At 36.6% G+C, this 16083-nt stretch overlaps 2 protein-coding genes across 2 annotated transcripts in view; both read left to right on the top strand.

The window, feature by feature from the left end:
• Positions 1-5910, top strand: part of sptbn1 (spectrin, beta, non-erythrocytic 1) — a gene marked incomplete at its 5' end in the record, with an annotated part of 37871 nt that extends 31961 nt beyond the window's left edge. The window contains 3 exons of the mRNA XM_016562278.1: positions 2402-2575; positions 2663-2705; positions 4562-5910. Of these exons, the coding sequence (XP_016417764.1) occupies positions 2402-2575; positions 2663-2705; positions 4562-4780 (436 nt within the window). The remainder of the gene's footprint in view (positions 1-2401; positions 2576-2662; positions 2706-4561) is intronic.
• A 4957-nt stretch (positions 5911-10867) lies between these two features.
• LOC107747670 (echinoderm microtubule-associated protein-like 6) overlaps positions 10868-16083 on the top strand; it is a 57617-nt gene continuing 52401 nt past the window's right edge. The window contains 1 exon segment of the mRNA XM_016562267.1: positions 10868-12310. Within this exon segment, the coding sequence (XP_016417753.1) occupies positions 12114-12310 (197 nt within the window). The 5' untranslated portion in view covers positions 10868-12113.

Below are 16083 nucleotides of genomic sequence, written 5' to 3'. Positions count from 1 at the left end.
TGGGGGGGGGCAATAGGGATTTCGCCTAGGGCGTCAAATTGGCTAGAAACGGCCCTGTATACATGCTTAAAGTTACAAGCCAACTGGTTTAACACACTCACTAAAGCACAGTTGCTGGTTACACTTTATTTTGATAGTCCACTTTAGACATTCTACTAACTATAAGTAACTTTGTAACTACTTGTCTACTAACTCTCAGATTTGACTGTTAGGTTAGGTTTAGGGTTAGTAGAATAAGTTGACATATACTTGCAAAGTTTCTCATAGTTAGTTTGTTGTATGTTGTGGACCCATCAAAATAAAGTGTTGGAAGTTATTAAACAGGCAGTATGCTCACCGATACGTGATGGCCTAGCTTGAAGCGGCCAACACTTACCTTGACACGTCAACACTGGTGCCCTGGCAGTACCTATCAGGCATTTCCATGCCACCTGTTCTCCAAGACAAAACACGTTTCCAGCCACAAGCGTTCCTTGATCGCTAAATGACTAAATAAATAACCTTGTGTGTGACGTCACAGGTGGAACACTGTTTTGAGCATTCAACCTGAGGCCAAGAGATTGAAGGTAGTGAAGAAGAATGTCTCTGTGGCGGATCACCAATTCCCTGGAATGGGCCAAGATGAGCCAATCGTCCAGGTAGTTGAGCACACGGATGCCCTGGAGTCTCAATGGGGTCAGAGCAGCAGCCATGCACTTCATGAACATCCATGGAGCCAAAGCAAGACCGAAGGGGAGAACCCTGCACTGGTACGCCTTTCCCCCAAAGGCGAACCTGAGGAACTTCCTGTGCTGCTGAACAACCTGAATATGAAAGTAACCATCCTTCAGGTCTACAGTGACGAACCAATGCCCCAAACGAACCTGAGCCAGAATAGCTTTCAGTGTTAGCATTTTGAATTTCCCTTTGTAAAGAGAGAAATTCAGCCTTGCAGATGTAAAATAAGTCGCAGACCTCAGTCCTTTTTCGGAACAAGTAAATAGCCACTGAAGAAGCCGTGATTCACATCTGAAGGAGGGACCTCCACTGTCACACCCTTGAGGAGGAGTGAGGAGACTTCCTGCTGCAGAACAGAGGCCTCTAAGGTGCTGTTTACCACATTAAGATGAACCCTGTTGAAACAGGGTGGGTTGCAACAAAACTGAAGTGTGTAGCCGGTTTGGATTGTGCAGAGAATCCACGACGACACTCCTGGCATTTGCAATATTCACTGTATATTTGATCAAATGGATCATATACATAATATTTGCACTTTTCTAATACCCTCTACTATTTTGAATATACTGTATGTAATGTGAGTGTTGATCGTGCATAATTCTTTACCAGAATTCTGAATTTTGTTTGTGCAGGGAGTATCTTGCTGTCAAAGAAGGTTATTCAATAAAAGTCCAGTTCCAGACCAATCTAAACTGTTTTTGTTGTTGTTTTTGCTTGTTTTCTCTGAAATTTAAATATATTTTTTGGTACTTTGCACTTTGCTGAAGGTTGCAGGGTCTTATTTGTCCCAATACTATTACTGTTTATAGACATTATACTGACATCTACTGGCCAGAATGTATGAAGTTTACACAAAACTCCTTTTTTTTTTCTTTTTAGTTTTCTATCGTCCATCATACATATTCATTATGAACAAATGTATTATTTTACCCAGTTAGACTGATTCATTCACACTTAGGCTTATGTTGTGTCATTAATGTATTGTTATATTGTTTGGTTTGCTTGTTTTGTTTACATGTATTTGCATGATTATGCTTTGACAAGTGCCTTGAGTTCTGTCGGAAAGCACTGTAAAAGTGATTACACTTTATTTTGATAGTCCACTTCAGACATTCTACTAACTATAAGTAACTTTGTAACTACTTGTCTACTAACTCTCAGATTTGACTGTTAGGTTAGGTTTAGGGTTAGTAGAATAAGTTGACATATACTTGCAAAGTTTCTCATAGTTAGTTTGTTGTATGTTGTGGACCCATCAAAATAAAGTGTTGGAAGTTATTAAACAGGCAGTCTACTAATACTCTAATGACTGCAATTGACATGTAGTTGCAAAGTTACTTACTCTTAGTAGAATGTCTAAAGTGGACTAAAGTGTAACCCAGTTTTTACTTATTGGCATTTAGTTTGAACCTTGCTGATAATACTTTCCCTGAACATCTGGAAATAAGCAGGTCTCATCTGGACATAATCATCATGTCAGTTTGAGCGAGTCTTCGGTGTGTGTTTGGCTCTGATATCAAGATCACATCACATGAATCTGCGTTTTTAAAACAGTTCGTCGGAGAAAATCCCATGGTAGACATCTCAGGGATCACGGCTGAATTTATGCAGGAGCATCTGGATTGGTTTCTTGATGAAAATACCACACAGATCCAGGTGTGCTAATGTGTGTGTGTCTCGTCAGATCCTGGCATAACGTGTACTGTGCCATCAACAACCACGAGATGGGCTTCTACAAAGACAACAAGAGCGCGGCGCAGGGCGTCCCGTACCACAGCGAGATCCCCGTCAGCCTGAAGGACGCCGTCTGCGAGGTGGCCGTCGACTACAAGAAGAAGAAGCACGTCTTCAAGCTCAGGTGAGCAGCAGATCCCAGCAGCAGTCATGTGATTGCTGTTTAATGATGTTGTTCTGCTGTGACTGAAGCTGCTGTTTCTCCTCACAGAGTTACTGATGGAAACGAGTATCTCTTCCAAGCCAAAGATGATGTAAGTCTGCTTTTATCATCAGAACTCATACAGCATGAGCAAACATTTGCAGTTCATGCTTCACTTGGTTCACATGGTTCAAGCTTTGAAACCTTCATATGAGAAAACAGACTAAAAAGAATCCATTAACTTTACATTATTCGATTTTATAATCAAATATGTAATTCATCTGCACTTTGCAGCAACTGATCTTAGAAAGATAGATAGACAGACAGACGGAATGATAAACTGTGCTTTTGTTTTAAATTATGGATTATTTACTGCTAATTTTGCAATTTTTTTTATTATTATTGTTTTATTTGCAACAGTCATAATTGTTCAGCTAAATATTGTTAACTAAAACTATTAAGAATAGTTTTTGGTGATTGAAATAAATCTGAAATGAAATTAAATAAAAATATTAAACAAACATGAAAAAAAACACTAACTGAAATAAGTTTAAGTTCTAAAATTAATAAAACTAAAACTGAAGTAATTGATAGTAAATAGAATAAATGAAACAAAATAAAGCTATATAGAAATATAAAACAAATAAAATGGCAGTCACATTATAAAATTGCTGAAAGTTAAACTAAATAAATAGAATTAATAAAAAAAAACAATAAAAATATTTTTTAAATGTCCAAATCACATTACAAAATTACTAAAAGATAAACTGAAATAAATTAATAAGGTAAATAGAACAAAGTAAAGCTATAGAAATATTTAGAAAAATCACATTCCAAAATTACTGAAAATTAAACTAAAATATTGTAAACATAAAAAGTCATTCAACATATAAATAAACCTTAGAATAACACTTGTTCAGATCGTTATTCAATTCAGTTGAATAACAATTAATTCAATTGAAGTATTTGACAAAAAAAATTTTTATGTGGCTTGAGGAAAAAGTACTCGATAAAGATGGTCCAGAAAATCAATTACTGTAGTATCTTTTACAAGAAAATACAATTTCAGTTGTTCTACTTTAAAATTTCAAGTTTAATTTAATGTTACTTGCCATTTCTTTGTAATTTTTTGAGAATTTTTTTACACACTTTTCCCCCAATGTATATGGGATTAATATCAATAAGTAAATTCCTGATGCCTGCAACATTGTATGACACCAATATCCACTCATAAAAATCAAGATTCCAAAAGGGGTTTTTGCAGCAATGCCATAGAACAGTGGTTCCCAATCCTGGTCCTGGAGAACCCCCAACACTGCACATTTTAGATGTCTCCCTATTCAAACACACCTGATTCAACTCATCAGCTCATTAGTGAAGACTCCAAGATAGTGGTCTCAAACTCAATTCCTGGAGGGCCACAGCTCTGCACAGTTTAGCTCCAACCCTAATCAAACACACCTGATCCAGCTAATCAAGGTTAAACTTCCAAGCAGGTGTGATTTGGAGCTGGTTGGAGCTAAACTCTGCAGAGCTGTGGCCCTCCAGGAATTGAGTTTGAGACCACTGGTCCAAGACCTCAAATGTGAGTGTCACATAAGAGAGACACCAAAAACGTGCAGTGTTGGGGGTTCTCCAGGACCAGGATTGGGAACCACTGCCATAGAAGAACCATCTTTGGTTCCAAAAAGAACCTTCCAGTAAACAATTCTTAAAATAACCTTTTTTTTTTCTTAGTGTGAAAAACATTTTAATAATCTATAAAAGAAATATACCCCAGCGACTTAAGACTGCTTTTGTGCTCCAGGGTCACATATGTGGAATGGAAAGTTTCTATGAACGTTAAATGTTATTATGGAACCATCAATGCCAATAAAGAGCCCTTATTTTTAAGAGTGCATGTCTTGCACAGATGTATGTATTTGATAGTTTTTTGACTATGCCTGATGAACTGTGTGGTGTTTGCAGGAGGAGATGAACACATGGATCCAGGCCATTCAGAACGCCGGCAGCGGCTCCTCGTCCTCCGAGAAAACAGAGATCACGCCTAGCAACCAGAGCACGCCGGCCTCCAGCCACGCTCACACGCTCCCGGCAACTGTCACCCTGACGACCGAATCCAGCCCCGGCAAGCGCGAGAAAGACAAGGAGAAACGCTTCAGTCTCTTCAGCAAGAAGAAGCAGTAGGCGTCCGAAACGATCGCTCGATCGGCTCATTCCCTCGATTCTTTTACGACTTTCCGTTTGTGTCCGCCCACCTCCTCCAGTGATATCCCAGCATGCAAAGCTCATAAAGACGCCACACTCTGTGCCTGAAAGCCCGCCAATTGGGTCCAAAGTTGTACAAAACGCAAGAGTGTGTCGCGATTCGGGAACGCCGGCGATCGGAACGTTTTTTTTTACGCTCTTACGTTTCTATGGTGGTTGATTTTGAATTCCGACTGTTGCTATCGCTCGTTTTTTGTAACTGTGTGCCATTGAGGTGTCTGGATATTTAAAACATTTCCTCAATTTTTATGAGGCTGTCTCGGAGATCCGCCGAGTCTCTCTTCGTTGACAGTGATGCTTCGAAACGATTCCATTGAACCAATACAATTCCACGTTAACGTCAGATTCGCCGTTTAACGACTATAAGCTGATCAACTAATATTAACATTGGCTTGAAGGCATGGTAGACTTGTGTCATGCGATCAAGGTGGGTCGTACCAAACGCTTTCACGAGCTGTAAGAACGTTTGCTATATACAGAGAACTAGTAACCCGAATCATTTGACGTCATGCTTTTTTTTCTTTTTTTCGTTCGTTTAATTGTCATTTCTCTTGGGTTTTATCATAATATATGTTTCAGATAATTCTAGTACAAAAGAGTATAAAAATTAGATGTATTATAAACACTTTAAAGCATCAATGTTAAGTGAACAGTGCAACATTTACTGGTAAAAAGGTAATGTTACTCCAGCTAAAAAAGTACAAAAAGAACAAAAAAAAAGAAAATATATGAATACGGTTACTTGCTTGTGGGCTATAGCACTGAGCATTCTCTTTTTTCTCTTTGTTTTCTCGTTTGGGCTTCATCCCGCTCTCCTGCTCTTTGATACATAGTGCGCATCCCCTCCGTCACTGTATCTATTGTAATGAGATTTTCATCTACTGCACAATCAAAAGCATCATAATAGGAATGAAATCCTGGCGATGTCGGGCGTCCTGAGCGCTATAGATCCTCCGGCCGACGCTCAGATGTATGAAACTGCACCTGTAGACTTTAACCTCCCTGCCCTGTTAAATATGTGCGATGTCATTAAATGCTTTTAAACATTACACTCGTGTCGTGTCATTCTGTGTCTGTTTATTTCACTTGGGAGACTAGTTGAGATCTGAAATCAGTTCTTTTATTCAGCAAGGATGCATCAAAAGTGACAGTAAAGACATTTAGAATGTTACAAAAGATTTCTATTTTAAATAAACGCTGTTCTATAGAACTTTCTATTCATCAAAGAATCCTGAAAAACAAGTTTACACAAAAATATGAAGCGGCACAACTGTTTAATAATCAGAAATCAACATATTAGAGTGATTTCTGAAGGATCATGTGACACTGAAGACTGGAGTAATGATGCTGAAAATTCAGCTTTGCATCGAATGAATAAATTACCTTTTAAAATATATTCAGTGTTGGGGAAAGTTACTTTTAAAAGTAATGCATTACAATATTGCGTTACTCCCTAAAAAAGCAACTAATTACGTTAGTTACGTTACTTTTTAAATCTGGGCAGGGCTTGCTTGCTTGTTTTTAATATAAAAAAGTTCTTTTAGAAATGTAAAAGTGAAATGAATACGCCTCAGGCTGAAGGAAATGTAAAATCACGTCTGTACAGTAGAGGGCGCAGCATGAAGAATACGACGCAGGAGAAGAAGTTCAGCTTCTATTCAAAGTTCAACACTATTCAGCAATAACACAAATTAAACAAATGTGTCATTTTTGCTTAGTATGGTTGAATTGGACCATCGAAGGTCAGTAGCAAAAACATTGGTTAATAAAATGGGATTAAATACATAAATAATATTTGTCTTATTTAACATATTTAATTATTGCAGGTTTGTATAATATTCTGAGTTTGCATTTGGCTGTTTTTATTGATTTTGAGGAATACTGGATCTGTTTGTGTGCAGGTGAGATGAGTAAATACATGTTCATATTTAGTCTAGAACTACAGTAACATAATGTTCACACATCGCTCTGCACTTATTTGTGCAATTTCTCCCAATTTCTCTCAACATGGCAACACGAGAGCTGTCAGTCAATACATGGGAAACAGAGTAACTGGAGTTACTTATTTGAAAAAGTAACTCTGATATTTCCTTATAAATTAAAAAGTAATGTGGTACTTTACTAGTTACTTAAAACAGTAATCTGATTACGTAACTCGCGTTACTTGTAATGTGTTATCTGAATATATTCTAATAAAAACAGCTAGGCCTATTTGAAATTGTAATAATATTTCACAAGATTACTGATTTTCTATATTTTTAGGCAAATATGTAGAGATTTCTTTCAAAACTTTTTTTTTTTTACCAGCCCCAAACATTTGAATGGTATTGCAGTAGGCCTACTTTTAATAATAATCTGTACATATTACTATTCAAAGTTTTAGGATCTGTACGTTTTTTAATTAATACTTTTATACATTTAATTAAATATATCATTAAATTGATCAAAAGTGACAGTAAAGACATTTATGTAGTTACAAAAGATTTCCAATCTCAATTCAAATAAATGCTGTTTTAAAATGTATTCAAATAGAATGTATTTGAACCCTCTAAGGGGTCGAAGCCCGCAACGTGTGGTCTGTCTCGTATTTTCTTCATGACCGCGAAAATAACTAAAAATACTCTGTCATTTTTGATCGTACAGATAAGAATTGCAATAATATTTAATAATATGTGCAGTGGTCAGTCTTGGAAAATGGAAGGTTTAGACGTTTGTTAGAATAAATCAAATGTACGGTACTGATGGAATTTTCTACATGCACCCCAGAGAGTGATGATTTTGTGCCTCTTGCATCATCTACTCTGTTTTTGTTTTAAAATTTCCATCATCTTAATCCCTGTGCGCTTCTTTAACAGGGTGAATGTCTACTTTAAGGCCCACTCATCGCTACCACCCTTTCTCTTTGTGTGTAATCATTCCTGTGCACAGGCAAAAGCAGTTTTAGTTTTTTTTTTTTTAGTTTTGCTAATATGTGACCCTGGACCACAAAACCAGTCATAAGGGTCTATTTTTTTTTTGATTGAGATTTATATGAATAAATAAGCTTTCCATTGATGTATGGTTTGTTATGATAGGACAATATTTGGCCGAGATACAACTATTTGAACATCTGGAATCTGAGGGTGCAAAAAAATCAAAATATTGAGAAAATCATCTTTAAAGTTCTCCAAATGAAGTTTTTCGCAACACATACTACTAATCAAAAATTAAGTTTTGATATAATTACGGTAGGAAATTTACCAAATATCTTTATGGAACATGATCTTTACTTAATATCCTAATGATTTTTGGCATAAAAGAAAAATCGATAATTTTGAGCCATACAGTGTATTGTTGGCTATTGCTACAAATATACCCCAGCGACTTAAGACTGCTTTTGTGCTGCAGGGTCACATATTGCTATTTTACTGTTTTTTTTTTAAACAAACAAATGCTGAAATTTCAAATTGCAATAATATTTCTAAATATTACTATTTTTACTGTATTTCTAAACAAATGAATGCAGTCAAAAACATTCAAAAATCATACTGACCCCAAACTTTTGAATGGTAGTGCAACACTTTTAATGTTTATTAACCTGTACATATTGCTGTTCAAAATGTTAAGGTTGGTAGCCTAAGTTTTTTTTTTTCCTTTATTCAGCAAGGATGCATTAAATTGAGAAAATGACAAAGTTAAAGAATAAAGACATTTAAAATGTTACAAAAATATTCATATTTAAAAAAAAAAAAAATGCTGTTCTTTTGAACTTTCTAATCATCAAAGAATCCTGAAAAACAAAATGTATCACAGTTTCCACAAAAATATTAAGCTAGAACTATTTTCAACATTGATAATAGTAATAAATGTGTCTTGAGCAGCAAACTCTTTGTTTAATCTCACTGCTGTCTTGGAGAAACAATCAGGATATTAAAGAGATCTTGATTATTTTTTTTTCTCTATTGTGTGTTGCTGTAAAGCTTTTAGGGGTGACACCTCATAAGTTGTAAAGCGACACACACACACACACACGTCTGGTTTGCTATCCTTGTGGGGACTCTCCATAGGCGTAATGGTTTTTCTACTGTACAGACCGTATATTCTATTGCCCTACACCAACCCTACCCCTAAACCTACCCCTCACAGGAAACTTTCTGCATTTTTAGATTTTCAAAAAACTTCATTCTGTGTGATTTATTAGCTTGTTTACCCGTGGGGACCTCAATTTAGGTCCCCACCGTGACACGAGTCCCCATGAGTCTGTGTGTATTCAGGTTTAAGTCCCCACCAGAATAGAAAAACAGGTACACACACACACACACACCATCTGTGATCTCCATATGTCTGTGATTAGTTCATGAGGTTTGAACCTGCTGGTTCAGCGAAGGACAAGAAACACAACATCACACACACCAGCACAACCTTCACACCAGAACACTCACAATCAGCACGACTTCCTGTCATGTGACTTAAGCTTTGTCTAAAAGAGCATCTCACATCCTCTAACCCGCTGGGAAAGATCTGTTCAATATCTCGAATTATCTAGGGAAGGAGACTCCATTAAGTCTCAGAGCCAAGTTTTCCTGGGCTGCATTTGTTGATAGTTAGTCCTCCAGTAATCAGATTACAGTCTAATTAAATCACCGGGGTTTAAACCGGTTTTACCTAGACTCGCCCCAAACCAAGAGACTGATATCATGAGGTACAATCAGTGCAATGCAATGCCATTTTACTCTGATTTTACACTTATTTAAACACGGTTTATTCATATATTTGAGACTGTCAATCTGTATAATCATTAGAATACTCAGCCTTACACAATCATAGCCAATTACATAATGCCCTATCATTGAAATGAGACAAACTTTATAGGTCTTAGATCACTAATTTTTGGTTTTATGGAGTTTCTGTCTACTTAAGTAAACAGTACGTGTTGTTGGTTTAGAGCTAGCAGGAAACACAAATTCATTGTTGTCTTTATTCTCTTTCAAGCACCCAAACAATCCGAAGAAAACATCTTTGAAACAGAAAGAAAAATCACTTACAAAATAAGATTAGATGAACATAAAAAAAAAATCTGACTAAAATTTCTCTGTGTGTGTGCATTGCCAAACAAGTGAATTAATCTTCCTCAGAAGAGACCAAAACAGCAGCTCACTTCAGTGTCTGACTAATATTATAATCACGTCCATAAGCTTTTTCTGAAATTGGGATGAACTCATGAATCTGTTGTTTGATCTCTTCATATTTAAGGAGAGAACTATAGTTTCCAGAGTCGGACATCGCTTGTTGTAGAATTGAGCAGGAACGCTATGAGATGTCCCTAACACTACTAAATTGTCCCTGGCATTAATTCAAACAGTTGAATGTCTGTTGTCTGCCGCTGTCCCCACCAATGCCAGAATCCATTGTTCAAGTATTAAGATCGCGACAGATGCTCTGAGCTCTGTAGTCACGTGAATGCGTCTTAAGCAGCATCAGTGGGCTCGGGATTTCCTTCCGTGACCGTCAACATGTCCACTCACATCTAAATGCAAGCACAGCGTTTAGCCATTAGACTAGCGCGTTTACATAGTAATGCATTGCTGTGGACATTTGTAGTTCGAAATCCAATCGGAATCAAGCAGGAATCCTTTAAAAATTAAAAACGATAAACAACACTTCTGCTTGTTTTTCAAAATTTCATTTTATCCGATATGATCTACAAATCGTGGATTTGTATTTGAATAATTTTTAATTATTATTTTATTCATTTATATATATATTTTTTATCATTTTAATTAAAAATTAATAACAATTATTATTATATTTTTTATTGTTTTAAATGTTGTGTAAATTATTATAAAAAAATACCATTAGAAATACAATAGTGTTCCTTCTAGCGCTTCTTTTAGCTGTTCCTAATATGCTTTTGGTATCTTCATACATATTGTTGTGTAAAAAAAAATGATACAAAATGAATGTGTTGATATAATATAATATAATATAATATAATATAATATATAGCAAAACCTTATTGCTGGCTCTCAGATGGATAGGGTAAGAATGTTCTTGGCTGAAGACCCGTATGTTCAGCACCTTGGACAGCGCGTGCTGAACGCTCATGGGATTTGAAGTCATTTTTGCGCGGCCGAGCGTCACTGGAGACCGTTTAGAACTACAAGTCCCATGATTCCTTGCGCGGCGCCGCTTTCTCCGCTGGTCGGCATAATCGGAAACGGGCCACAAGGCGTCGTAGTAACCAAGCCGAATGGCTTACTAGAAACCAGAAATCATATTCTCCAAAATATTACGTCAATAACTCAACTCAAAGCGCCTTTACTCCCTCAACGCTGCGCTGAGTTCGCGGTGGAGGGATTAATCCACCTAAACCAGCTCGCGCAGCTCTTTTCCTCCGTTTAAGAATGAGGATATTTGTATCTCACACCCGGTTGCTGATGATTCAGTGATCCGGATCACGCGAGGAATGGAAGAGTTTGCTTGAGGATCACCGGGAATTGAAGATCTCCAGGCGAAAGTTGAAGAGCATGAAGACGTTTTTGGGGAAGGTCTGATCAGCGGCGCGATGCTGGGCGGTCGAGAATCGTCTGACGGCTGAAATTGTGGAGGTTTTCTGAAATCCTGGAGGCAAACACGCCGACTTCTGCCCTTTAGAGAAGATTAATAGCACGATGGCTTTGAGCTTTGCCTCCTCGGTGAAGACCTGAAGTCTCTGCAGCCCTTTAAAGACGTCCAGACCTCAGTGTGTTGAAGGTGTCCAGCGTGTTGTAGATGCTTTTGGATCAAGATCAACTGCTAGAGTTGTTTTTAACGGTAATGCACAGATCAGCGTGCTTTTTAAAGGCTTTTATACTCTGGAAACTCATGCAATGGCTGGTAGGTGTGACCAACTATTTCAGTATGAACATTTGTAATCACTCTTGACTGCATCCCCTTTAATCTGGATCCAAATTTCAGCATTTTCCCATCATTTTAGCCTGATTTCTTCATGCCACCCATTGGGATCTTCAGACACCCTTCCCTGTACAGGTGACCCAGCTTGTGTTCCAGTTATGATGCCCGTGCTGCATGCATGAACTTCAAGAGGGCGTTGAATGGTGGCAGTGCCTTAGGGTTGGTGTTGCCTAGTGGTTAAAGATCTGAACCGGTGTCTAAAAGGCTGTAGGTTCCAACCCTACAAGAGGTGACCCATCACCATTGTGTCTTCGACACCCAAAGAAAGTCCACTAAATGACACTTTTGTGAATGATAGACCATTGCAGATCCCGAGAGCATGGCAGATAAGACGGCTCCCCGCTGTCAGCTGAGGCTGGAGTGGATTCATGGATACAGAGGCCATCAGTGCAGGAATAACCTGTACTACACCGCGGGGAAGGAGATCGTGTATTTCGTGGCTGGAGTCGGAGTGGTTTACAACACCAGAGATCACACACAGAAGTTTTACTTGGGACACAACGACGACATCATTAGGTATGAGGACGCTCTTTATAACAGTATGCATTATGAAAATATCAAAAACTTACAATGAATTACCATGCACTATGGTAATGCCATTGCATTCTTTTAAATGCAGTATCATGCATGGTAAATTAATATGGCAGTCTATTTCAGTACTATGGTATGTATCAAAGTACCATGATAAAACCATTATTTTGGAATATGTACCATAGTAATGTAATGTCATGGCATTTTTGGAGTACCATGATATCACATTTTTTGGACACATACTATGGCAATACCATGTTTTCTTGGCCATGTACTATGATGATACCATGTTTTTTTGTACTTTTACCATGGCAATACCATTGTATTCTTTGAAACGCTACAAGGTATGATGTAAATACCATGGTAGATTAACACGGTCATTTTTATTACCATTGTATGTGACAAAGTACAATGATAATACCATGTTTTTTAAATATGTACCATGATAATTTCATTATATTTCTTGAAAAACCATGATATTGCAATTTTTTTGGACACATACTATGGCAATACCATGTTTTTTGGACGTTTACCATGGCAATGCCGTTGTATTTTTTTAAATACCACATGGTATGGTGCAAATAATATGGTAAATGAATATGGTAATCATTCAGTACCATTGTATGTAACAAAGTACCATGATAATACCGTGCTTTTTAATATATACCATAGTAATGCCATGGTATTTCTTGGAGTACCATGCTATCGCAATTTTTTTGGGGCAAATGCTATGGCAAAAGCCTGTTTTTCTAGATATGTGCCTTGGTGATACCATGTTTTTTGGATATATTTACCATTGGTAATGCAATTTTACTGTTTTAAATTTCACAAAGTATGATATGATATAAATACCATGGTAAATTAACGTGACAATCATTAGTTTGATTGCAAGTAAAAAAAAAAAAAAAAAAAGATAATACCATGTTTTTAATATATTCCATGGTCATGTCATTGTATTTCTTGGAGTACCATGATATCACAATTTTTTGGACAAATACTATGGGAAAACCATTGGTGATACCATGTTTTTTTTGGACACTTACCATGGTAAAGTCATTGTATTTTTTATATGTCATGAAATTTTTTACCATGGTAAATTAATATAATAATATTATAAGAATACCATGATAATACCATATTTGAATATGTACTCTAGTAATGTCATGGTATTTTGAGTTTTTTGCACATTTACCATGGAAATGTCATGTTTTTCTGGACATGTACCACAGCAAATATGTGTTTTTTTTGTACATTTACTGTAGTATTGCCATGGTGCCATGGAGTAGCATGTGAATGCCATGTTACTAGAATAATAATTGGTGGTATATATCATAATACTCTCATACGCTAGTGTGTTTATTGGTTGTTTGTGTGCCAGTGTGTAGTGTTGACAGCAGTTGTTCCTCTCTGATAAAGCGGTTTGTTTCGGAAACACCTGATGCTATCTGAATGCCGGCACGCCTCTTCATCCGCACATTTATCAGACCGTCGTCTCCCGGACGGATCAATGCATTCCAGCTTTACAATGGCATACAGCCCTCGAACAGGCGAGGGGTCAGGACTCGGGTTTTGGAGTGAAATAGAGTTGATATGTAGAGATGGCAGCAGGATGACCCTAATGGAGGGCAGCGCATCTCTAAAAAGCCTTTTCTTGTTCAGCAAAGCTATGTGATTTTTCTCCTGAAGGGAGAGATGGGCCGATACGGTGAGGAAGTGACCGCGATTTGTCCTCACTCTCGCCTCCAGGTGACTTGAGTAAAAGAGGACGCTTGTGTTTCTAAAAATATTTAAAAACGAATAAACTTAATGTGATGCATATTTGTTAGTCAAATGAAGCAGGTCAGATTTATTTAATGCACTGTAAAAATAATTTTTTGAATTTAGACAAAACAAATATCATTGGAGTGCATTTAGCAATAAAATAAAAATTTTTATACTTTAGAATTTCATGTTCAATTCAATGTGTTACTTGCAATTTCTTTGTAATTAATTGTAAAATTTACAAGTGAAAATAGTTTCTACACCAAAGTTTTTTACTAACTTACTGTTTTAAACAAAAAAAATGTATTTAATTAGTTTGTTTATCATCAATAAATTTTTTTTTTTCAATCTCTTATATTTTAATAACTGAATAAATTTAATTGTTTTCACAATGAACAGATTCATGCCGATTCTAAGCATATATGCATTGTAAAAATAATTTTATGATTGAAGTAATCAAATAGATGCATAGAATCAACTATGCCATGTTTTTTTTCATTCATTTATTTATTTGCATCACATTATGTTTAATAGATTGTATTAAATGCATAAAGATGCGTACAGTTAATAATAAACTATGCCATGTTTTTTCATTTATTTAATTTTAGTTTATTTATTTGCATCATATTAATTTTATAGTTTGTTTCTATTAAATGCGTGTAGATGCATATAATTAATTATAAACTATGCTATGTTTATTTATTTATTTATTTGCATCACATTAAGTTTATTAGTTTATAGTTTGTTTATATTAAAACTGCAGTCCAAACGGATGTATATTTTATATGCAATTCAAATACATAAATCTTAAATTTAGGCTTCCATATTTTATTTGAGTGAGTGTGAAAGATGTGTTTTGTATTGATCATATCGCAAAAAAGAATAAAAAATGCTGGTTTCTGGCATGCATCTTGCATTTTAGTCATGTTTGCATGAACATTTGTTTTATGGACTGTGTTGTGACAGAAAGCCAAGCAGATTTAGCGATATTTAGTCCCGTTTTTAAATTTTCCCAACTGTCAGGCTCTGTTTGCGCCCGAGGGTGGGATGCTATTCTTGTCATCCGATTCCATTCACAGCAATTATCAACTTGCCCAGATCCTCAACAGCCTGATCACTCGGATACAACGATCATGTTTGATTATAATGAAGTTTAATTGCTTGGTTAGAGTTAGAGCGCAGGTTACATTCTGTGAGCAAACAGTCACAGGATATGTGCTGAATTATGGGATGCTGGTGTCTTGTTTTAGGCTGAGCCTGCAATTGATGGATTTGGTAATTAGTGTTAATTTATCTCAAGTGTCCCGTCACCTTGTTTAGCAGGTCTCTCTGTAATGTGCACCTATATACGGAAACCACAGGACAGCGTTTGTGTTATTGCTGTAATTGTGTGTGTTATGTTTATGGAAACTCTGACATTCAGTGTTGTTGGCTTTTGCAGGTTGTATTATATTAGGAACACACACACACACACATACACACACACACACACATATTGGTCATGGTCGACGTAGACTGAAGAGTGAGTATATTAACCCAGTTCATCTCGCTGCCTGAGGGGGAACTTTGCTATTAAAAGTCATATTAAAAGTACTAAGCAGAAACACACGATGCCAGTGGCGCTGAGGTATAAAATGTGCTTTTACTGCAGTCGAGAGCCAAATCCAAGGAACTTCCGGTGTCTTTTTGGGCAACATTAGAGCAGCCTGGTGTTTTACACAACAATTATTCAATGTGTTTTAAGTCAGCCATCACTAATATTAGAGGTCATAGTTAGTGTTAGTGATTTGTACAGTCCTTGAGCTCTAAAAATTAAACTTTACCATTCACACAGAACGCATATTCAGCGCATTTTTAGATGGACAAATACGACTGCTGCGCTCTCACAGAAGAGATGTATAGAAAGCCATGCAAAATTAAAACAGTTTAAACTTTTAAAAAACACGTCACGAATTTGTGGAGGTTTATTCCTTTTCACTGCGTCTCATATGTTTTTA

This window comes from Sinocyclocheilus rhinocerous, unplaced genomic scaffold (genome assembly GCF_001515625.1).
Source record: "Sinocyclocheilus rhinocerous isolate Xijiao unplaced genomic scaffold, SAMN03320098_v1.1 scaffold671, whole genome shotgun sequence".
Lineage (NCBI taxonomy): Eukaryota > Metazoa > Chordata > Actinopteri > Cypriniformes > Cyprinidae > Sinocyclocheilus > Sinocyclocheilus rhinocerous.
This window is presented reverse-complemented; position numbering and strand designations above follow the sequence as displayed.